At 54.2% G+C, this 22339-nt stretch overlaps 7 protein-coding genes across 7 annotated transcripts; 4 read left to right on the top strand and 3 right to left on the bottom strand.

Moving 5' to 3' along the window:
* Window positions 1-377: 377 nt before the first annotated feature.
* Window positions 378-1276, top strand: MYCGRDRAFT_108619 (uncharacterized protein; the record flags this gene model as incomplete). The annotated part of the gene is made up of 1 exon (XM_003854369.1): window positions 378-1276. One exon carries the CDS (start codon window positions 565-567, stop codon window positions 1240-1242), a length of 678 nt encoding a protein of 225 aa, XP_003854417.1.
* A 254-nt stretch (window positions 1277-1530) lies between these two features.
* On the bottom strand, window positions 1531-2161 carry MYCGRDRAFT_103740 (uncharacterized protein; the record flags this gene model as incomplete). The annotated part of the gene is made up of 2 exons (XM_003853789.1): window positions 1531-2067; window positions 2116-2161. The coding sequence occupies 2 exons, from the start codon at window positions 2138-2140 to the stop codon at window positions 1718-1720; spliced, it is 375 nt and encodes a 124-aa protein (XP_003853837.1).
* A 169-nt stretch (window positions 2162-2330) lies between these two features.
* Window positions 2331-4167, top strand: MYCGRDRAFT_108617 (uncharacterized protein; the record flags this gene model as incomplete). Its single annotated transcript, XM_003854370.1, has 2 exons — window positions 2331-4078; window positions 4150-4167. 2 exons carry the CDS (start codon window positions 2417-2419, stop codon window positions 4165-4167), a joined length of 1680 nt encoding a protein of 559 aa, XP_003854418.1.
* Window positions 4168-6112: 1945 nt separating this feature from the next.
* On the bottom strand, window positions 6113-6675 carry MYCGRDRAFT_103733 (uncharacterized protein; the record flags this gene model as incomplete). The annotated part of the gene is made up of 1 exon (XM_003853788.1): window positions 6113-6675. One exon carries the CDS (start codon window positions 6529-6531, stop codon window positions 6304-6306), a length of 228 nt encoding a protein of 75 aa, XP_003853836.1.
* Window positions 6676-11565: 4890 nt separating this feature from the next.
* Window positions 11566-15644, top strand: MYCGRDRAFT_91716 (uncharacterized protein; the record flags this gene model as incomplete). Its single annotated transcript, XM_003854371.1, has 8 exons — window positions 11566-11568; window positions 11652-12189; window positions 12244-12492; window positions 13224-13292; window positions 13407-13805; window positions 13861-14436; window positions 14754-15386; window positions 15469-15644. The coding sequence occupies 8 exons, from the start codon at window positions 11566-11568 to the stop codon at window positions 15642-15644; spliced, it is 2643 nt and encodes an 880-aa protein (XP_003854419.1).
* A 1670-nt stretch (window positions 15645-17314) lies between these two features.
* On the bottom strand, window positions 17315-20264 carry MYCGRDRAFT_69836 (uncharacterized protein; the record flags this gene model as incomplete). Its single annotated transcript, XM_003853787.1, has 8 exons — window positions 17315-17728; window positions 17895-18134; window positions 18199-18552; window positions 18605-18871; window positions 18925-18999; window positions 19054-19550; window positions 19668-19927; window positions 20140-20264. 8 exons carry the CDS (start codon window positions 20262-20264, stop codon window positions 17315-17317), a joined length of 2232 nt encoding a protein of 743 aa, XP_003853835.1.
* Window positions 20265-20495: 231 nt separating this feature from the next.
* On the top strand, window positions 20496-21413 carry MYCGRDRAFT_38460 (uncharacterized protein; the record flags this gene model as incomplete). Its single annotated transcript, XM_003854372.1, has 4 exons — window positions 20496-20978; window positions 21035-21067; window positions 21117-21184; window positions 21236-21413. 4 exons carry the CDS (start codon window positions 20496-20498, stop codon window positions 21411-21413), a joined length of 762 nt encoding a protein of 253 aa, XP_003854420.1.
* Between the last annotated feature and the right edge of the window lie 926 nt (window positions 21414-22339).

Raw genomic sequence — 22339 nt, 5'->3', positions numbered from 1 at the left:
TGCTCTTCGCGAGATACCATTGCGCTGGTGAGCCTGAATGTGGCTCCCGAGGTCGAGATGATCAGCTATCTAGGATATAACGATGAAACGAAGACAGACGCATCTTGTTCTTCGTGCGCTGTCGTGCGACCTGTAGTGATGTTTTGGTTGCTATTGAGCTGAGGAATGTGTGTCCCGTCCACTCACAGCAGGTACCTCATGTCATCTGAGTCAGAAACAGTCATCTGAGCCAGAAACAGCTCCCCTCACGACAAGTCTTGTCTTGGTATTGGTGACATCACTTTCACAACACTGCGATGCTTTTATCTCAAGGTGTGCACGGAACGATCGCTCTCTGTTTCGCCTCTCGCGTCTTTGACTCTTCCTTGAACAAAGACGAAATCTCCTGCTGAGGGAGTCACATCGCACCGTGATCGATACCTTCTCACTTCAAATCAACCGCCTGCATGACTACACAAAGTATCTGAACTTCAACGCTCATGGACTGTCTGATCATTCTTTGACCTGCCGAACATCGCTATCCATTGTACTGCCCTGTCTTACCATCACTTCGACACAACAACAATGGATCCTGTCTCTTCCGCCGCGAGCCGCGTCTTCCATCTCCCAGAACTACTCGAATCCATTCTACTCCAACTCAACACGAAAGATCTCCTCCTCGGTCAACGCACGACCCAGGACTTCCGCAACACCATCCTAGGCAGTGTCCGACTTCGTCGCAAACTGTTCCTCGAACCCGACTGGGACCTGCAAGGTTGCGGCTTCGCTGCCAACAATCTCAACAACCGCCCGGGTCGCAAACCGCTGAATAACCACCTCCTCCTCCGTGCGTTTCCAGGCTGCTATCCGACCATCACCCTCGTCATCGCCAGCGACAGCCGTTCGCAGCAGACGACCTTCGCGACACGCGGCAAGGACGAATGGAGCTGGGACGTGTGTATATCCTTCCCAGCGGATACAAAGCCCATCGTCAGTCCGGCAGTTACATACCCCGAAGCAAGCTGGAGGAAGATGTATCTTAGCCAGCCACCTTGCAAGAGCTTGTACCTCGTCCGGAGATGGCAGCGAAGCCTGCGACCGGCGATGGTGCGGGAAGATGGTATCACAATGGGTGATTTCTTTGAAGAGGTGACCACGGATGCGCCGGGAATTGAGGGCAAGAAGTGGCATCACAGCTATATTAGCAGTGACCGGGATTGGCACTTTGAGGGCAATGTGAAGTGTGGTGCACTTGAGGAGTGAGCTGTGCGAAGGTGAATTGCTGAATTGCGGAGACAATCCAGGTAGAGAGAAGTTGCTCGTCGATCCGAAGCGCAGGGCGGTTGCAGGGCCGTATCCTGGGTTGGAGTTCGCGCACGTGAAGTGCTGCACGATCACTCGAATGAATGGGATTATGCGCATGCGGTAAGAGTATTGTGCGACTCCCGTAAGCCAGAGCTGATAGGAAGACCAGGACTTGTTGACCGGAGGTTGGTTCGTCAAGCTGTATTGGAGGCGGTTGACCAGTGATAGCGGAGAGGTTTGATCGTCCAGGCCTCGTTCGCTGTCTGTGTGGCCTGGGAAGAGGCTCAGGTGTGGGCCGATATCAGATACCAGTACGATGCTTCGAGAAGCTGTGCAGACGCTCCTACTGTTCACAATCATGGGCGGTGTCCTGAATCCTCTTCTGGGTTGTAACGAAGTCTTGACTGCACTGCTGTAGGCCTCGTCCTGCCATCTACTTCTTCCTCAAGTCCTCCAGGCCATCATTTCGAGTGAAAGACTCGTACTCGTCGCCCTCTTTCATTGACTTCTTCTTGTCAAGGCCCTCATACGTGCCTTTCCCGGCGTACAGCATGGGTGTAGGTCCCTCTCCTTCGAGCTCTTGACTGGTCGCAATGGGTTTGTTGCCTCGGAAGCGTTTTCGCATGTCGACGAGACCTCGTTTGCATTGGCCGTAACCGTGCTTGAGCTGTTGACACTGCGTCGGAAGTGTGTCCACGAGCGGCTCCCTCAGGCAATCGATTGGCTTGTTTCGATGGACCATAACACAATCGCTATTGGCGAGACATGCTGCGAGCGCAGCGCCTGTATGGTGTTAGTCGATGTCAGACCATCTTGAGCCAGGATACTTACGAATATCAGTACATGTGGTCGGCATGATGGGTCGTTTGTCTCCAGAGTTCTCCTGCAAGGTCAATTGTCGAGATAAATTGATTGTCGACTTTGATGACCGCTGCATGGATCTCATGTCGGCGAATGAACGATTGAGGCTCTGCGGGCCGTCCGCTCTTCACATGATAATGACGAATGTGGAGACCTCGAGTCGTTCCCAACCTCCAAGCGATGATCTCGACTAGCATTCAGTGATCGTGCCTCACCACGACACACCTGTATGCACCCTACCATGCTCCTTTGCTAGCACACCGCCGCCAACATGCCGACTGTACCCTTCATCGGCAGGCTTCACATCCACGAATACCTCGCGCTCGGAGGTTCTTTTGTCTTGCTCTTCCTCGAGCTCGTCATTCGCACCATCACGCTCCTGCTCCCGACTCCAATTATTCGACTGGGCTATCGCGTCAGTCGCAATGCTTTCAACCGACTGTCCTCGCCATACTCTCGCCGAGCGCGAAATAAGAAGAAGGCCGTCTCGAGTCCAATCGCCCAAGCCGACGACTTCGTTGAGCTCTGTGAGCTGTACGGATACTACGCAGAGGAGCATGTCGTACAGACAGAAGACGGATACCTACTCGGAGTACACCGTCTAGGCTGGAGAAAAGGCGAGGAAGGTCAGAAGGTCAACTCTGGACCGGGATCTATCCAGAAGAAGGTGGTTTACTTACACCATGGATTGATGATGAACAGCGAGGTTTGGGTGTGCATTACAGAGCAAGAAAGATGTCTTCCATTCCTACTTGTCGACCAAGGATATGATGTCTGGCTGGGAAACAATCGCGGGAACAAGTACTCCAAGAAGAGCCTGAACCATGGCCCAACGGAGATCCCGTTCTGGAACTTCAGCATGGATCAGTTTGCCTTTCACGACATTCCCGACTCGATCAATTACATACTCAGCACTACCGAGCAGCCTAGCCTATCTTACATTGGATTCAGTCAAGGCACGGCACAGGCGTTCGCGACACTCTCCATCCATCCCATGCTCAATCACAAGGTCGACCTGTTCGTGGCTCTCGCACCGGCAATGGCTCCGCCTGGCTTGGCTTCCGGCATTGTGAGCTCTATGGTCAAGTCAAACCCCGAAGTCCTGTTCCTCGCTTTCGGACGGCGCGCCATTCTGGGTAGTACTACGATGTGGCAAGCTCTGCTGTATCCCGGCATCTTCAGCTGGGTGATCGACTTGGCTCTAGGATTCCTGTTCGGCTGGAAGATGAAGAACATATCACCTCATCAGAAGCTGGCTGCCTATCCACATCTATACTCTTTCACGAGTACAAAGAGCGTAGTGCATTGGTTCCAAATCATCCGCAATGGGAAATTCCAGATGTACGACGATGAGGTGACCAGTCCGACGAGTTTCAGCACAGGAAGCAAGTATTACAAAGTGGCCAAGTTTCCAACAAGGAATATCAAGACCCCTATTGTACTGGTGTACGGCGGCAGCGACAGTCTCGTCGACATCAACCTCATGTTGAAAGAACTTCCCAAGCACACAATCGCGAAGTGTGTCCCAAAGTACGAGCATCTGGATCTCCTGTGGGCCAGCGATGTCGATACACTTGTCTTCCCGCACGTTCTTGAAGCACTTGATAGCTACTCTCAGCCCTCTGCCACCAAGCGGGACGCCCTCGAGTGGCACAAATCTCTTGCTCTTCCTCAACGCAACATCTTCGACCCAGCTTTGAGTAATGGTTCTCTACCTCCTGGCTACTCCGAAGACGAGCATTCGTATCGTATGCCTCAGACTCCAGCTATAGAATACGACGTGCCTGTCGAAGAACAAATGGATGAAAGCGACGAAGAGGATTACATGGACAATGGACAAGGTGGCCTGGTGCTCGCACCTTCCTCTTTTGCGCACTCCTCTTCCAACCCTCCACCGCCGAAAAATGCTCTAGGTTTAATGCCGAGCCCTAGTGTACGTTCTGCTCACTCCGCCACGAATTCCATTTCGACTTCGGGAACTGCCATTCGCTCATCACCACACAGGCTGTCGCTGATACCTGAAGCCACGTCTGTTGCTGCGCCTGTCGACGCTCCGCAATCTCCGCTGAGCATCGACAATAGTGTTCTCACAGATCAAACGGTGGTCAGAAATAGACCAGAAGGATGGTGGAGTTCAACGAACACTTCTTCCATGGCGAGTCTTGTGGACGAGTGAAGCGTTGTTCGTGTTTGGAAGACGATCTGAAGAGGCTGAATGATACCCTGAAGGAGCTGTACGTTATTCATTTACCTTTCAAACCCCGAATCTTTGTTCGCCTAGGCTGGTTACTCCGTTTTGGGCGGGTTGCATGGCAAAGAGCTCAATACTGACTTCCATTGACGTTCGTTTACAGTATCAGCATGTCCATTCGGCTGCCATTTTGACTAGGGTTAGGGTTACCTCGAAGGACGACCACGAAATCAACACTGGACAGATAATACGGTCGACAGATTTCTGCTGCTTCAATGCAGGCAAGTTTGCTGTTGTTTGGTGTCCTCGTCGCGTTGGCTAGATCATTTCGACCAAGGTGGGCCTTTTGGATAACAAGAGAAACGGGATGGACAAATCTCGTTGCCATTGCATTTGCTACTTCGTTGCTCCTGCTCAGACCACACACTCGTGGCCGCTCAAGAGATCCTGTACGATGGGCCGCGTGCGGCAGCAGGGAGAATTATCGACTCGTCCAAGAAATACCCACCTTCCGAGCTTTCTGGGCAATCGTGGATACGTAAACTCCGCTCAACTGGCTTGAGCTGTACAGCTTGAGCAGGAAATGGAGGCACTGTACACGATATCTCCATGGCTATAAATGTTAACTAGTTCTAAGTGCAGGCCATGCAGTGCCGTCTTGCTTCACTCTTGCTTCACTTCAAGAAGATCAAGAGTGACAAAGACGGAGTCACTCTACTGCATAACTGGACTCGACACAGTGACCGAACACACCACCGAAACATCTTCCCAACGAAGACAAAAGAGACTCCTCCCTCCTCGTTCGTCGCCTCAGAGTCGTGTCTGTCTTCGATACATAACAGGGCGAATCGATGTCGCCTGCATTCAAAGTATTGACGCAACGCAATATGTTCTCTCCGCAAAATCGCAATATATGTTTGAGCATTCCATCCGAGACAAATTAAACCGGCCAATCACGGTCCTGCTCTGTCTGGCACGGCCAAATATTACCACGACATATTGCTCGACTCGTGAACCGAGCCGCTCGAGCCAATACGCCACATCACCGCAGGAATAACGCCATGAAATGAGAGGAAGCCATGGGCGATGCTGAATATAGTTGCAACGACATGAGGTCGAATTAAACGAAAAAAGACACCAACCAAATAGGCAATTTTGGACAGAACACCGGTCTAAAAACGTCTTGTCATCGCAGTGACAGTACCAAGACTCCATGTCTCATCAATCAATAGCACAGCCCGCTATACCAGGCCAGGTCCCATGCCTAGACGGATCGATCTTCCACAAGAACGACAGGCACAAGATATCCTCGACAGGCAGAATCCTGTACTGTTCCAGGTCTACGTACCTGGCCCCGTCCAGGCGGCAAAGTCGCCATGACACTCAAGGAACTGGTATTGCGCAACCTGTCGACGGGAGTGAGTATTGCGCAACGAGCATCGAATGTTTGCTTGGATTTCCATGCTGAAGAGGCCTGGCTGATGGTCAGGCATGGAAAGCGATGCACGAGGGTTGAACGGTGGAGGATGATGATTCTATCGATGTGATCTACCGCAATGGACTTTTGCGGGCATGCTCATCGGGCCTGTCAGAACCATAGTAGCAAAACGAGAAGTGCGGTGATCTCGTCCAATACTGGCGGACGTGAGGGATACCTGAGTTGCGAACAGATTGCCACACTCCTCTCGAGCAGTTCCTACTTCCTCCGCAACACCATCGCCAGATCTCGGAAGACCTGCGGGATTTTCCCCTCAAACAAAAAAACACTTTGCACCGCCAGCCTGGACGAAACTCCCGACTTCAAAACGCATGTCTCGCCAGTTCCGACCCGTCTCATACCGCCCGACCAGCATCTCCCCTCAACCTCACCCCATGATCCCCAATAGACCGGCCTGGAACTTCCCTGAAAATAGCACGACATTGTCGTCACCCGGTACGTTGACCTCATTTCGCAGGAAAGCTGGTCCTCACAGACCATCATCAGGCGCCTGTGCATCGACGTGCCTGCGCCCACCAGCGATGAAAGGCTTGTGCCGCATCAAGGTGCCCAAGCGAAGCGCTGGGGTGCCGGTGCAAGGGACTTGCTGGGAAGAGCCCAGCAGCGACGAGCATGTTTCTGACCGGGCAGACCTGGGGCCGCGGAGATCCATGGCGAGACATGGGGCAGGGTTACGTGGAGAGGCACTTTCTCTCATCGCCTGGCATCTGCCGTGGCATGCAGTGGTGTGCCGATGATTGCAGCGGCCCTAGTCGAAATGCTGGGATCAAGGGCATGGACGGACGGACGGACGAGACAGCTGTCAGAAGATCGATGGCCGGGAAAAGGTCGGGTTGTGGATGGTTCCGCAAATGGGAGCCGATTTTGGGAATCAGATGTTCTGTTCCTTTGGATCGATCCAAGTCGTTGCTAGCGGATTTGTATACAGTACATATTTTGAAACATGCTCGTCTCGCTCGTTTAGAACTACTGCGCTTGGGGTAAAATATCTTGCTGTCGACGGTCACTGAGAACCAAATCGGTCTCGGATCAAGTTGAACACTACCGCAAGGGTAGTAGTATTGCCAAAGTCTATTCGACACGATTTCGGGCGACTTCATCTTGAACGGCCCGATGTCAATCGAGCTTATGCGGCGTGATTATGAGATGGTCCTTGCGCTGACACCAATCGAACTGTGCGCGAGCATGCGACGCGGATGTGAGGTGACCAGATTCCTGTTCAAGTTTGAGCTTCCTCTGAGGAAAAGCACGTTCAGCTCTGACATGTGATCGAATGGAACAATCCGAGAACGATCGACCAACGCCCAGAAGTCTTGCGTGGCCCAGTGCAATTGTGTGTGGTTGGATGGATTTTGGCGCATTATCGTTATCAAACACTCCGAGTTCATGTCCAGAGCCCAGACCTTTTGGTCCAGCATGATTCAACATGTTTCACAGAAATGGTTCAAACGCGTGCTCGACTACCGATCACATCAAACGCCGATCCGGAGTATGGCGGATGCCCTTATGGATCCTTCCGCGAAGGTTTGAACTCTGAGCGTCGCTCGTGAAGGTATCTCCCGAATTGGTTAGCTGCAACGGCGGCACAGCCGCTGGGCGTGTCGACAAGGTTTGAACGGCGTGTCTCAGGGCTTTGGCGATGTTTTAGCGATGTCTTACTCCAGCTGTGCTATTGTCCTTTGCGTGGACGCAAGTGATGTGTGTTGAGATTTGATGCTCGTTTGGGTGGATGAGCGTTCCGGTGTGGTGCGGCTCAAGCACCGATGAATGGGTGTATACAGCCTGAAGGAACGTTATGCATAATTTGTCGTATTGCGCGCATTGTCGTCGTAGATAGAGGCTCGTGGTCCTGGTACCTTGCTGCAACTGCCGTGGGCTCAGTTCGATCGCAAGGGCCATCTTCCCAAAGCGCGAGCCTGCTTCGATCTCTCCACAAGTCCACAACACTGTTCGTCGATCTCACCCAGGGTGCCTGCAGTCCTCCCACGCTCCAAGATGGAGATCATAGCGTGGCAAGGGACGTATCAACGACGGATGCTGGATCAGGTACAGGCAGGGCTTCTGGATAGTCAGGGTCCTTTGCCAGGGTCCATCGAGCCTATCTGGGTCCGTTTACCAGCCTGGGAAGGCGAATGACAGGCTCGACACGCGAATGGCTGGTCTGGCATGGTATGATTCTGACTGCCTGCACTTGACGTGCCGCCAAGCAACGCTGGCGTAGGATATGCAGATCTCCAAGCCAGATGAGCGACCGACCATCAGCATGCTGCTGCTCGTATTCGATCGAAGGGTCTGCGGTACGTATAGCTTTTCTGGTACGCATAACAGCTGACGTCGTGAGGAAGGCTGTTCATCGATTCGTTGGCAGGCCCGGCACTTCATCGTGAGTTCCCTGCTACGACGCTGCACATCAAGGGAGTGCTGTCACTTCCAGAATTAGATTAAGCTTATTGTCGCCCTGGTCAAATTTGAAGTACCACACAGAGATGCATGATGTTGTGGGAGAACGGATCGACAGTCATACGGCGCTCCGAGGAAGTGTATCGGCACTGCTTCGCAGCACGGGAACAATCGGGCCAGAATCGTTCAACGCGATAGGTACCTTCTCCGGAGAACACTTACCGTACATTGGCTGCCCAAATGAGGTCGTGCTCTCGTGCTCAGCTTGGGCCAGATAGGCCCCCAAGGTTGTTCAGCATGATCTCCAGGAAAGAGGCCGGCCAGAGATGCCTGCAGCGCTAGTCGGAGCTCCCTGGCTGGTACAAGTGACTCTGCGAGTCTATCGGAAGAGACCGCGATGGCGATGCAATCGGTTCGCTTCTTACGATCTGTTGCTGGCTCGTAAAAAGTCCCGACGTTCTGGCGATTGCCGTCCTTCTCACCACTCGAGCTCGCGGCGAAATTACTCAACAGCTTAATCATACTCGACGGTCTTGCGAGGTATTGCCGTGCGCACTGTTCAACGAGCTAGCGCAGAGGCAGCGAGGAGGTGAAGCTGGCGAGTCGAATTACGCTCCGTCATCTTGCTTGAAGCGGAGTTTGCAACTGCCTGGACGGAGTCTGAAGCCAATGTCTATATTCTTGCTGGCTTCCCCAGAGTCGGGCTCGAAGTTGCAAGCCTCTATGGCGAGAACGAGATGCTTGTGCCGCTCGCAGGGATGGCTTGCACAACATATCGCCGAGACTTGCTTTCCGGGTCGAGAGATTTCGCGACCGGAAAGTGCCCTGGAGCAGAGCACCGTTGAGCCTGGCATTGTCGGCAGCTGGGATGGAGATGTCGCTTACGGCCAGGGGATGAAGTTGGAGGGCTGCTTTGGGCTGCGGGCAGACACGTGCAGTTAGCTGGGATAGGCACTGCATCCTGGCAGCGACGATCTCTGACATGGGCTAGATGTCAATGCAAGACATCGTGAACTTTGTGCTTCGGAGCAAGTGGCATGGTCAATTGCCTCGCAATGTTGTGATGAGCTGAAAAGCCCGAATTCGGCGAAAATTTGAGGCCGAATTTGACAACAGGTTCCGGCAGAAGAATGACGAGCATCGGGTGTCCGAGCGTGTTGTTATCAGCATCGAAATCATGGAGTGGGAAAATATGGTCGCATTTTGTGATGGAAGTGAGGCGGGCGATGGTTGGTCGAGTTTGGCAGTCAGTTTCGGCAGTTGCAGGCACTCGACAAGGAAAGTAACGGCCCTCACGCGGTGAAAGGAATCCATTCGAAACATGGCGGTTGGGCTGGGGCTATTCGGCAGGATCCCGAAGCGGGGGCTGTGGAGGAGAGCGGGAGGATTGCAATGTGAACCTATCGCCTCATGCCGGGATATGCATCGGGCTGAATGGTGTGCCGCTACGGCTGCATAATCGACAGGCCATCCTTGACATGGCACATGCTGTGTCACTGAGGCGCGAGCATTCCATTCGTAGGCGTGTGATGTTGATCAAAGTTTGCACGAGAATAGATTTTTGGCAAGAGGATACCCGGACTTGCAACTTCCGCGACTGAAAGGGAGCACCGGAGGAATTATTTTCGCAAAGCCGGCGACTGCTTGCGGTTAGAAGCGAGTGGTAGCGATCGACGCCAGACGAGCTACACGTCCGTTCGGCACGAATGCGGGCTCTGAACAAGCCTTCCACCTGCTCTAGCGTTGAAGCCCGCACAACGGCTCGCCCTGCTGTCTTTCAGTGACTCGTATGCGGGCTGCTGCAATGCTGCGATGTAGTGCATATTGTGCAACATGCACAAAGTCGACAGCGTGACCCGATTGATGGACGACGGTGATATGGGGATGGTGGTGAGGATGATGCGGTTGCTGCGATGCATCGCGGCTGGGCCTAGCTCGGACTCGTCAATTGCGTCGCATGACAATCGGAGAGTGCGGTGCCCAGAGACCTTCATTTGCCGTACATCAGTCTAGTGCGACGCGAAAGCTCAGATCATGCTCCGAGTGATGAAGGCAGCTCGCTAGCCGCGTCATGGACATTTCCGGTGCGTGGAGGAGAGTGCGGTGTTGATAGCCGCATGAAGCCCAGATTAGTCTGCTAAGTGCGTGCGTGCGTGCGGGTTTCGGTGTGAGATGATGAAATGGATGAAATGAAGCGCGGCCGGCTATTCTTCGCGAGCAGGCCCGAGTGGTATCGATGAAATTGAAGGCCGTATGATTGATTGGCGTCATGTCGTTGATGACAGGGCCAGCATGAGACCACTTCACCAAACACCGCGTGGGAAGAGAAATAAAGATGGAGCTAGTGCTTACTTGGATCAAGTGGGGCAGGGGCGGTGCCGGCTGCTAAGATAAGCACGTTGGAGTGTTTCGTGTGACGGCAAACCCTGTTTCTCGACCCCCCGTCGACGCAATCGCAGGCCCGAGCGAGCTGCTGCTGGAGGAAAGCGCACCGCTCGTTGGAGGAGTAGTGGCCGTCGCCGCCCTTCGGCCCAAGCTCCGGCAGCTAGCAGAGGCAGCCGGGTGATGAGGTGCGAGGGCGTGCATTGATGATGATGATGTATGTACCGCAACGGCCGGCGGAGACGTGCTCACAGTAGCACCGCGAAGGAGAAATGGTCAGAGATTTTCATCACACGGACGTGCTGTTGTTGCTGCTGGCGATGCAGCCGGCCATATGCGAGAGTTTAAGCGGGTCTTCTCACGTTCGCCAAGGTGTGAGGTGGTTCGCTCTCCGCGTGGGCTGTGTATAAGGCGGGCGTGTGGTGCGGATCTTCCATGTCTGTACCTTCCTTGCTCCCAAACCTTCTCTCCCATCCTGACCACTTCCTCCGTACCTGTCCTTGCCCTGTCGGCGGTCCCTTGTCCTTGTCCTTGTCCTTGTCCTTGTCCTGGTCTTCCGACTGCTGCCCACGCACACGCACGCCGAACTCGTCTGTCACTTCACAGGCGACCAACTCTAATTGCTGGTGCCTGTCACTGCGGTACGGCGCCCTCTGTCTCTCACTGCCAGGTCCAGGTAGCCCTGTCTCGATCGCTGTGGCCCTTGCAACGGCGACTCTGGAGGATTAAGGTTTGCACTTGCACCCTACCGAGCCCGCGCGCCCGTCCACACTATCCAACGCCTGCCGTCCGCTAGATCGTATACCGCAAAGCCAAACCGTCCTCTTCATACCGCAACTCGACTTCCCTGACTAGCTGCCTCCGGAGGCCTGACTTGCTCGCTTGTTCGTTGTCCGTGCTAGGGGATCCTGGCACCGGAGCGCGCTGGACACTTGCGGCAGAGCAAATCATGGTACGTGTGTGCAAATCATCATCATCCGCAGCAACAACAACCACACCACGCTTTGGTTCAACTCCCCGGTCTCGTCTGATCAGACGGCGTTTGGCGGTGCATCGACGAGCGCTGCGTTGCTCGTTGCGCGTTTTGCTCCAACCCTCCTCCGCCAAGACACGTGCGCATTCAATTCATCACCTACGCACCCTGCGAACCTGCTCGGCCACTTCCCTACCTCACATCTTCAAATACCCTACCCTACCCTACCCATCCCATCCATCATCCTTCCATTCCTGATCCCGCCGCCTCCACTCGCACGCACGCAAGCCAGAATCGCTGTCTTGGTCGAGTTGTCGTTTCCTGCCAAACCGAACCCAAACCCGCCACGCGCATTTACCGCAGCCCGCCCCTGCAGCCCTGCTCTTGCGTGCCCGGCACCCTTCACCAGCACCCCAAACGTCGAGCGCACACACACGACCCGACGCAAGCACCGCAACCAGTCGCGCATCCTTGCCCATGCTGCACCGCGATCCTCCACGCGTGCTGCCTCTGTCGTCGCCGCTTGTCGCAACACCAGCAATGTCATCAACGTTTCCCTCTTCATCAACAATGCAACAATACGAATCCCGCCCTTCGCTGGTACGACTTGCCTTACTCTACCCTGACTCTTACCCTGCATCATCACAAACCAAGCCCGCCCTGCCCTGAAATTCACCGCTGCGTTTGAAGAAGCTTTGGACCTGCGACACTCTTGCTGCACGGCAAAACTCAAAAACCGCCCGATCAGCCGTCTTCAAGCAAACGGCGGTGACGGCCAGCGTGTGAGAGTGCCCCGCCTTACCACAGCGACCTGGGAGTTGCACCTCTACGAAGCTCTGACTCGGTCGCCGCTGTTGCTCTCTTATTCCGTGCATCGCTCTGATGAGCAGAGCGTGCGCACGGGTGAGCTGGCAGCAGTTGGGCGGGTGGTTCCTTCCCTTTCTCATCTGTTCTGTTGCGTGCGTGCCTGGCCTTCTTCCTCCGTGGCTTCGGCTCGCACACTGCCAGCAGATCCTCGTCCTCTTCCCTTCACCTCCTCCTCCAACACCACAATCCCATTCGCGGCCCATTCCTACCTTACCCATCCATCACCACCGTCATCCTCATCATCCGCAACATCATCTTCGCCTTGTCTCACAAGCTTTTGCTTCATCCGCCCTCCTCCACACATCCCTGTCCTGGTCCCTGTTCCAAATTCCCCTCCCCACCCATGGCCTTATCCCCGCCCGATCGATCATGACCTGGCCGCCCTTGAAACAACAACAAACGTGCCGCTGTCTTCGATCTTCATCGCCGCCGATCACTTCCGACTCGTACTGACTATATACCGACGCAGACGCAGTCAAATGCCGGCCAGCAGCAGGGTCTCCCTCCACTTCACCAACCTTTGCACCACCGATCGGCGTCTTTAATTCAGCACCAACAGCACCAACAGCAACACCGCCCAAACTCGCCTCACCAATCGCAGCAGAGCGGCCAGCCTGCCCAACCGGGACCTTACATCTCGCCTCACTCTTCCACCCACAGCCTGCCCGGTGCCCAGCAGCAGCATCATCAGCCGCAACATCAATCTCCATACATAGGATCAGTGCCGGGGATCCCATCGCACTCGAACGAGCAACAATTCTTCCCAGGCGCACATCCCGGTGCACATCCCAGTCCCTACAGTGCCAACAGCGCTGCCGGAAGCTACGCATCATCTGGTGAGTTTGTGAAACCGACTAATTCGAGAACAAGATATCCCGAACAAGTGCACGTTCTGTGTCGTGTCAATGCCATGCCGAGTACTTCTGTCCTGGGACTGACCAGTTTTCTAGAACCCAACGAAGCCATGGCTACGCAGGCTGCCATCGGTCGTCAATCCTACCCACCCATCTCCAGTTATCAGACTCCGCAGTCCAACTCTCCCGCTTCAATACACTCTCCTCAGACCGACGCCCATGGTCGACCCTTGTACGGAATGTCTTCGATGCCACAGCAGATGTACTATCCACAGTACCAGCTACCGCAGTCGTCACCGTACGGCCAGCACCCAAGCGCAGGATCGCACCACTCGTCGATGACATCTGCGCCTGGCATGTTGATGTCCCATCAACAACCGCAACTCCCGCCGTCACAGGGAATGCTCGACTCCAAGCCATCGCAAGGATCTCTCCAACGTCAGCCGTCGATTGTCGCTCCACCTCAAGGCTCTCCCCAGACTCCATCGGGTCCAGGTACGAATCCACACTTCATCCATGCATTGGAACATCGACTAATAACTTCGCACAGCTCCAGGTCCGATTCCCGCGACTACTCCCTTGGTCGTGCGACAGGATGGCAACGGCGTGCAATGGATCGCGTTCGAATACTCGCGTGACCGCGTCAAGATGGAATACACCATCCGCTGTGACGTCGAGTCGGTCAACGTGGACGAGCTAAGTCCAGAGTTCAAGAATGCCAACTGCGTGTACCCACGCGCGTGCTGCGGGAAAGATTCATACAAGGGCAACCGCCTTCACTACGAGAGCGAGTGCAACGCGGTCGGTTGGGCGTTGGCGCAGCTGAACCCCAATCTGCGCGAGAAACGCGGCCTTATCCAGCGCGCCGTCGACAGCTGGCGGAATAGCAATCAAGACGTCAGACTGCGTAGTCGTCGCGTACGTCGCATGGCCAAGATCAACAACCGAAATGCGGCAAAGTCGACCTCCGGTCAGTTCCCGGGACCACACGGACCGGGAAGTGCTGGTCTACCTCCCCATGGCTTGCCTCCTGGCTCAGGTCGGCCAAGCATGGGCCCAGGAGGACCTCACATGCATCATCACCACACCGACGGTAGTGAACCGGGCGGTGGAAACGATGTCAGCGGTATGTTCCATCAGATGTGAATTGTTTGCCTTGTACCACCACCGAGACGAATGCATTTGTGCGGGTGTTGGAGGAAAAGCGACGAGGATGGCCGTTGGTCATCCCTTCCTGTACATTTTCTGTACAGCATACCTGAACATATCATAGGAGGAGATGCTTGTACTTGCTATTGCTGTTTTGCTGTCAAACACTTTTGTTCCCTTGCTGCTGCTGTTCGCACCTCCATCACCCTTGTCCGTCATACTTGCTTGGCGATTCCCATTCCCTGCAACAGATCAATCACAAGTACAAACGCTAACATCTGACCATCTTCACAGCCGGAGATGACTTCAATAGTCCTGCTGGGTATCCCCAGTCGTCCAACGAGCTCACACCACCCGTGGGCCGACACAACAACAACTTCTATCCCTCGTACCCACACAGTCAGACGGGCGGCTCTTCAACCATGCCATCGATACACGATGCCATGGATACCATGCAAGGCTCCGCGGCCACATTGGCGACACCCGCATCCAGCAAACTCGAAGACGAAGAACACAGGCGTAACCTCTTCGGTGATGTGCCCGAGTCCAAGCGTCGCAAGTTCATCCTTGTAGACGACACCCAGCGTGGCACCCGCGTTCGTGTCCGTGTCATGCTCGACCAAGTCAAAATGGACGACATGCCCGACGCTCATCTCCGCATCAATGCCGTCTACCCTCGCTCCTACTTCCCGCGCCAGATGCGATCTCCACCGGGTTCACCTCGTGGGCGAGGCAACTGGGATGATGAAGATGACGAAGGCGTCGACGGTCGTCCGTCTGGCAAGACGCTTGTCCCGGTCTCTCTCATGGATGGTAGCGAGGCTAAGCTTCCTATTCCTCGTATGACCAAGTCGCGCCGCAACAAAGAGGTAGCACTGAATGAATTGGGCTACCGCATGAGCTGGGGACAGGCGCGGACATTCAATGGTGCGTTCATGCATTCCCCTGTATCAGGGTTTCTCCGACATTGATCTGACTTCATCTTGCTGACTATTGTGTGCACGGACAGGTCGCACTCTTTTCCTGCAGAAATCTCTCGATGCTTACCGCAATAAGATGCGCAGCACGATGATGGCTGGCGGTAGCGAGACGGTCACTATTGCACCTCACTTCGAGACCCGCGCTGGAAAGCGGAAGTGGCTCGAGCGCAACAAGCGTGCCCGACGCTCAGACTCGATGGGTTGAGAGCATTGCTCACTCCCACACCATTACCCGGTCTTGGCAACTCGACTCGCACGACTTACGACAACCGACGGACTGGGCGACTACGTCCATGACTGCACAAGAAAGATCACATTCACAAATCATTCGTTACTCACTTGGCGAGGCGTTCACTGGCATTTTCCGGGAGGAGGGCGTTACAGCGAAAAGGATGACTTTTCATTTGGATCGCTCACAAGTACTACTTCACAATAATGATTGTGCGCTCTGACGCTCACACATGTTTTTATGGAATTTGCTTTTGGAGTTTCAATCATGCTCGCACCATCTTCTTTGCGACCAAAGAATGATCGGGTGCGACGGGCGTTTCGGGAGCTTTTTGCAATGAGACGGAAGGAATGAAGCAATGCGTTTTGGCCTTTTGATTTTCTATGTTTCCTCGAGAAAAGCGAGCAGACGTTCACCCACTACGGCGTACCCTTCGCATAATGAATACCACGACCGAGAGCTTTCATTGGTCCCACTTGATTGACATGCACGCATTCTACAATCTTCACTTTGTCTCCAATTATGGCAAACGACTCTCACGTATGCACGCCATTTCAAGCCCACAATTCGCACGACTCGACTCGTTACCGACTCGGGCTTGACTCCACTCTGGTTGACTTATACCTCCGTGGCGGTGAGTGCACGACGCTATACGTGCAGAGGCAGTTCATCGATTAAGCCACTTTTCCTTTCCCAGCGATATGGTACCTGCACGTCAGTCATATGTGTTTGGAGGGCTCGTATGTCGTAACGGCCTGACGGGAAGAAGAGTAGACGAGCAGGTATATGTCGGATTTCCATATCACCGCCGCTACTCAGATGACACTTGGTTCGACCCAACAACGGTGTCGTTGACGATGAAGAGTAGAACAGCCCGACGACGGCGGTGAAGCCGTCTAGCACTGCAAAGCAAAACTTATGCACTCCGGCGATCTCGTTATAGTCGACCGTCTGACCTATGCTGATCATTGAAGCTATAAAATCCGCTCGAGCGCGCCAAGAGTGAGAGTGTATGCGAAGAACACAGAAAAAAAGCTGTCTAAACGCGACATATAGCTCCCATAAGCCGCCGATCATACACGAGCTGGCCTAGATGGGTCCATTGCATTGAAAACGATGTACATATCACATGCGAAGCGAGAAACTGGCGGTCAGGATGAGAGAGTCAAGACGTGGTTGGTGGTAGGGGTGTCGAGTCAGGCGTTTCGGTTCCTGCACACTGCAAACTGCACGCTGTGCTTTCTCGAACGGTCACCGTCCAACCGGCTTCCGACCAGCTGCAAACGTCCCGTCCAACCCAGTCTCAGGTTCGGCGGGAAGTTTGAGAATATGTTTCTTTTGCTGCCTTCCTCCGGAGGAGGTAGGGTGTTTCATCTGGACGCCGCGCTCCGGAAGTTTCGTGAGGATGCGGAGGCGGGCGGCACACCGCTTGTCGAAGGGACAGGTTCGTGACAGCAGTCTGGACACTGTTTTTGTGGTTCGAGTTAGAAGTGTGGTGTTGTGCTGCACTTCGACTGACGTTCGCACTTATATTTGCATGAGATGTTCTTGCATCAGCTGACGGCGGATTCGTTCATCATCCAACTGGAGCTGCATGTGGTAGTTTGGTATCGGCTCTCATCGTCCCGCCTCTCCAAGCCTGCGCCCTATTGTAGTCCGGCGAGATTCCAGTCATCCATACCCTGCGTCGCATCGAACAGAAAATTGCCAGAATCAGCCGGCAGAAACCCAGACCACCACTCCGCGTCATTAATCAAGCCTCCATTTCCGTTGACCGCAAAATTCCCAATCGCATCAAGGTCCGTCCAGGAGAAGTCACCCATGACCTCCGTCGTGCTCGGCGAATTGGGCGTGATGGCGGCAGAGGCGGCCGAACTGGATGGACGACGTCCGCTACTGGCACCAGCACCGCCTATGCTATTTGGACGGTAAGGATTGTGGAGGCTTGCGGTGGAGGGCTTGGAGGGTCGGCGCTCTTTGCGCTCAACCTTCTCCCATAGAAGTTTGAGCAGTTGGGCGTAGCGGCTGCCAGGGTGCTGGGTGCCTATGCCGGATCGTTCCTGCATGTGGTCAGCCTAGTGCTATCTGCTGATGTTGTCCAATCGACCGTGAGCAGGTAAAAAGCCATGCGGTTGTAAAGATTGGTAGCGAGATCGTGTTGACTTGCCACGTGCGAAATATCCCCACACGGCGCACATGGCAGCAGGAAACCTGTTTGGGACGTACCAGTCTAGAAACAGTCTCTTTGATCATCCTTCTCACGGACTGTTCCTCGTCCGACGCTAAGACACCGACACATCTCGCTCGGTACAGGAAAACACCAGAGTAAATCGCATAGAGATAGTATCGCAGCGGCATGAATCTCAAAGACTTCTCGGGATCGACGAAAGTGTTGACCATACTGAGAAGGCTCTTGGCCGCATCGAGGCCTTCGTAGATGAAACGTGCGTCGCCAACAGCTCCGACCTGGATTGTAAAGAAGACAGTGTCAGCGAATTGCGTGCAAAGTAGGGTACAGGCTTTGACGTACATTATTATAAAAGACTCGTCCAGGCGCAGCATGGCTTGATTTTGGAGTTTCCTGGCCTTGCTGCCCTTGCGGCAAAGCACGCTTGACCGTTGCGTGGAAGGCAAACGCATTAGTGTAGAGCCGGAGATAGTCATACGACATCAGCAGAGTGGCTTTGAGGTGCGGTGAGCAGGTCAGTGTGCCCCATACGCTCTTCCAGCCATATATCGCGCTTCTGAAGTCATCGATGTACTTGATGTAGCCGCCAGCAAGATGGTTTCGCATGCTGTTGCCAGGGTTTGAGTACAATACATCGTGTACATTGGAGAAAAGGAGCGTCAGTTCGAGGGTCGCTTGAAAGATGCTTGCGTAGTCCTATCGACGTCAGTATCGATGTGATGCTCTTCGTGTCGGTCGGCTTATATACCTCTTCGCCCGGTGAGGTCGCAGCGAGCATTGGAAAATCTGCCTTTGACAGTGTTGTCAATGGACCAGGTCCTCTAGACCAGAAAGCACGACCCAGGCGAATCGATATCTGCCGGTCGCTGATGTAACATGCAGCCCATACTAGCCGCTTGCGCTGCCACTGGGGATCCTTTGCGTCGTCGCCTCGGACATGAAAGGAGTATCGGTCGAGCCCGAGAAAGTAGCCGATGCGTAGTGCGGTACCGACATGCATCCACGCCTCGCGATCCTATGACCCCGTGAGCATTTTACCACATCTCCAGGAAGTGCAGATTGTCCCACCTCTTCTCCGCGTCCGACATGTCCAGCGTCAGAGCGCGACGTGTACGGCGTCCACTCGGCGAGTACTAAGAGAGCCTAGAGAATGTTTAGTTTCCTGCTGTGCAAACGGTCTCGCAAGTCTGCACACACCTCGACCGCCTCAACGTTCCCAGGCCCTCCTGCAGCAAGCGCCGAGACTAGTGTTCTCATGTACTCGCTGCAGGCCATGAACACATGAGGTTCATCGATTAAGTCTCGCGACGCAATGACCAATACAGCAGTCAGAAGGTGCTGTTCGTCTCGAGCCGTTGTGGGCAGGTTGCTTGCTTCCAATGTCGCCGAGGGTACCAGAGGGAAGAACGGGTGGTAGTAATGCTTATATATTTGCAACAGCTCGATAATTTTCGACATCGCAAGGCGGCCATCTCTGATCAGAGCGTAGTCGAGCTGAGGTTGACCGTAATTACCCACGGTCAGCGGAGCATTGAAAGATTGTGTTCCTGTCGACGTCAGCCGTGGACGTAAAATACCGTGGAAGTGCACGAGCGTACTCTCGCCCTGATCTGCGATTTGCGCTAGAATTCCGAGAGCATCGCTTGGGTTCTGCAGATCGTTGAAGGCGATGTTGTTGGAGTTACTCGAGTAGCCTCTGCCTGTAATATCTTCTGCATTGTCGCTGCTCACTTGCAGAGCTGGATCGATCATGATGCCAGAAGATGGTGAAAGTTCTCGCGGCGCCAGCCCGCTGTCGTCACCGTATTGACCTGTGAGCCACGCTGACCGCGAGGGAGTCTCCGTTCTGTCTCGCGCGTCATCGCCCGGTCTGCTGTTGCTGGTATTGAGGGAGGTTATGTCAAGATTGCCGGTAGCATGTCCGGAGTCTGTATGAGCGTCCAGACCGGCATTTGTGGCGGTTCGCTTTCGTACACGCCGACCTCCACGATTGCTGGAGCCGATTACGCATTCAGCACCTGAGGCTTTACAGCGCTCGCAGGGTGTTGTCACAATTCCGTCAACGACAGGTCTGATGAGATGCAGTTTGTTAGCGATGGACAATTTTCAATAGCCGATTGATGCTGTCGGCCAATGGCGTCGGTCCGTAGTAACCAAAAGGGCATCGTATCGTGGCATTTGTACGGCAAACCAATTCAGCACGACCGCACGCATGATGCATGCATGCTGATCGTGCGGTCGAATATGTGCGCGGTTTTTGGTAAAAGGGAAAAATGCACTCACAGATGGCAAGCGCTTTTCCGCGCACGGCAATTGAGGCAAGCTCGACTTGTTCTTTGCTCCTTAGATCGGTCGTCTTTGTCGGCTTTGCTGGGCGGCGACCTTGAACGGCCATCGCCTTCGGCCATAATTTCGACTTGACGGAGAGCACTGTCTGCTGTGATTTGCAAACAACTGTTGCGGATCTGCAGAACCCATGCAGGTTTGCGCCATGACAAGTGTGGGGTTGGGATTGCCTGTCGAGCGGTAAATCACGGCTTGAGATAATTGTTCGTGCTGCCGGGAGACCAAAAATATACAAGACAGTCTGGAACCTCTTCAGATCATACTCCAGTATTGACACTTCCTCCACGATCACAATGACGAGCTCAAACGACATCTCCGGCAGACTTGCCCTCATTACAGGGGCTTCGGGAGGAATCGGATCAGCGTGTGCAAAGCAACTCCTCGACCTTGGTTGTGATCTTGCTTTGACATATTCCTCAAATCGGGACTCTTTGGTCAAGCTCGTCGAGAGCTTTCAAGCGGCGGCAACAGAAAAGAAGCTGAAAATCACCATCCATCAGGCCGACCTTGCTTCGCCTGAGCAAACGACCAAACTCTGCGAGGACGTACAGAAAGAGCATGGGCGAGCGGTTGACATACTCATCTCCAACGCGGGGTATGGCAAGCGAATAAGGGATGTTTCTGAGATCCCACTGAGCGAGTTTGAGATCACACTGAATGTGAACTTGAGGGCGCCATTCCTGCTGGTCAAGGGCGTGGTGGATGGCATGAAGGCTCAGAAGTGGGGCCGAATCATCTTCGTCAGTTCCATAGCAGCGTATGGAGGCGGCATGAACGTGAGTCGGAAGCGATTGAGTGATATCAAACCGTGGTAGCCAGCTGACAGCATCAGGGATGCCACTACGCAGCGTCGAAAGGTGGATTGGTGAGTGACTCCTAGCAAGACGTGCCGATAGCAGGCTGACGACATCCAGATGGGCATGATGAAGAACCTCTCGACGACTCTCGCTCCATTGAATATCACCGTGAACGACGTCGCGCCGTGAGTCTTTTGCGTAATGTGGGGAGCTTCATACATACTGATACTTTGCAGGGCAATGGTTGGTAACACTGGATTACTGCCCAGCGGTGACCAGTTCCCAGGACTCGTGGACAGTATTCCCATGCACAGATTGTGCGAGCCGGAAGAAGTTGCCAATGCCGTCACTTTCTATGCCCGTACTGGATTTGCCACTGGCCAGAGTGTGATCATAGCTGGCGGTCTGAAGTGATGCGAATATGGCGTGTTGGAGCGACCGGCTGGCCTTCCTGACGAGCTTGGTTGCCCGCAAAGCTATGATTGAGATAGCCTTTTCTCAGTCGGTGGCTGCCAGAGGCCCGGAGGGCGATGCGAAGCAGGTGGAAGAGAATGTAGAGAGATACATATCATACTCCTGTTCAATCTCCTCATGCTTGACTTCGGCGCGGGAACGTGCTCTGTACTGCCTTGCCTCATCTTCAGACCTGTGAACGAATCATCGCAAGTTTCTGTCGTCAAGAAACACGAGACCAGCGGGCTGATTCAGGAAACCTTGCGCTGTCCATAGCCTCAATATGTATATCGTCAACGAAGGAGCGCTGCGAAGGCTTCTAGCACCGCTCAAATTGATACCCGTGGTCAAGTCCCAAAGACCGTGCTGGCGTGGATATACTTCTCATGTCATCGAGTCGCGTTCTCAGGGACACGGAATCGTAGGCGGTATTGCGTGTATCGAACCAATCGATGGCTCAAAGTGATGGCAGTGTTCCAGAGTGAGGAAGATGGGAGAAGATTCAAGAGGAGGAGGGAGAGATCGTCGTCGCGGGGGCCACAAGTCACCGGCTGAGGAGCCGCTAGCAACCACTTGCTCGCCGTCTTCCTGTCGGAGCCAACAACATCTCCTCCATTCGAGCTTCGTGCTGGTGTCACTGCCGCGAAGCAAAGTGATTCTGACTATCCAAGACGCAAGCGAACGGAGCAGCTATGCTGCCAGTCTATCTATTTTATCGGCAAAACCAGATGCGCCGTGAGCATTGTCTTCTGGACTTCACCTCACTTTTGCGATGCCACGTCTACGACCGGTCAAGCAGCCGCAACGGTCAATGTCCGATGCCAATGACCGGGGCAATAGAGCTGCTGTCCCCGCCTGAGGGTGGCGCAAAGAGCTTGGCCATTATT

Source organism: Zymoseptoria tritici, chromosome 3 (assembly GCF_000219625.1).
Source record: "Zymoseptoria tritici IPO323 chromosome 3, whole genome shotgun sequence".
NCBI lineage: Eukaryota > Fungi > Ascomycota > Dothideomycetes > Mycosphaerellales > Mycosphaerellaceae > Zymoseptoria > Zymoseptoria tritici.
Note: the sequence above shows the minus strand (reverse complement) of the source record. Positions and strands in the feature narration are given on the sequence as shown.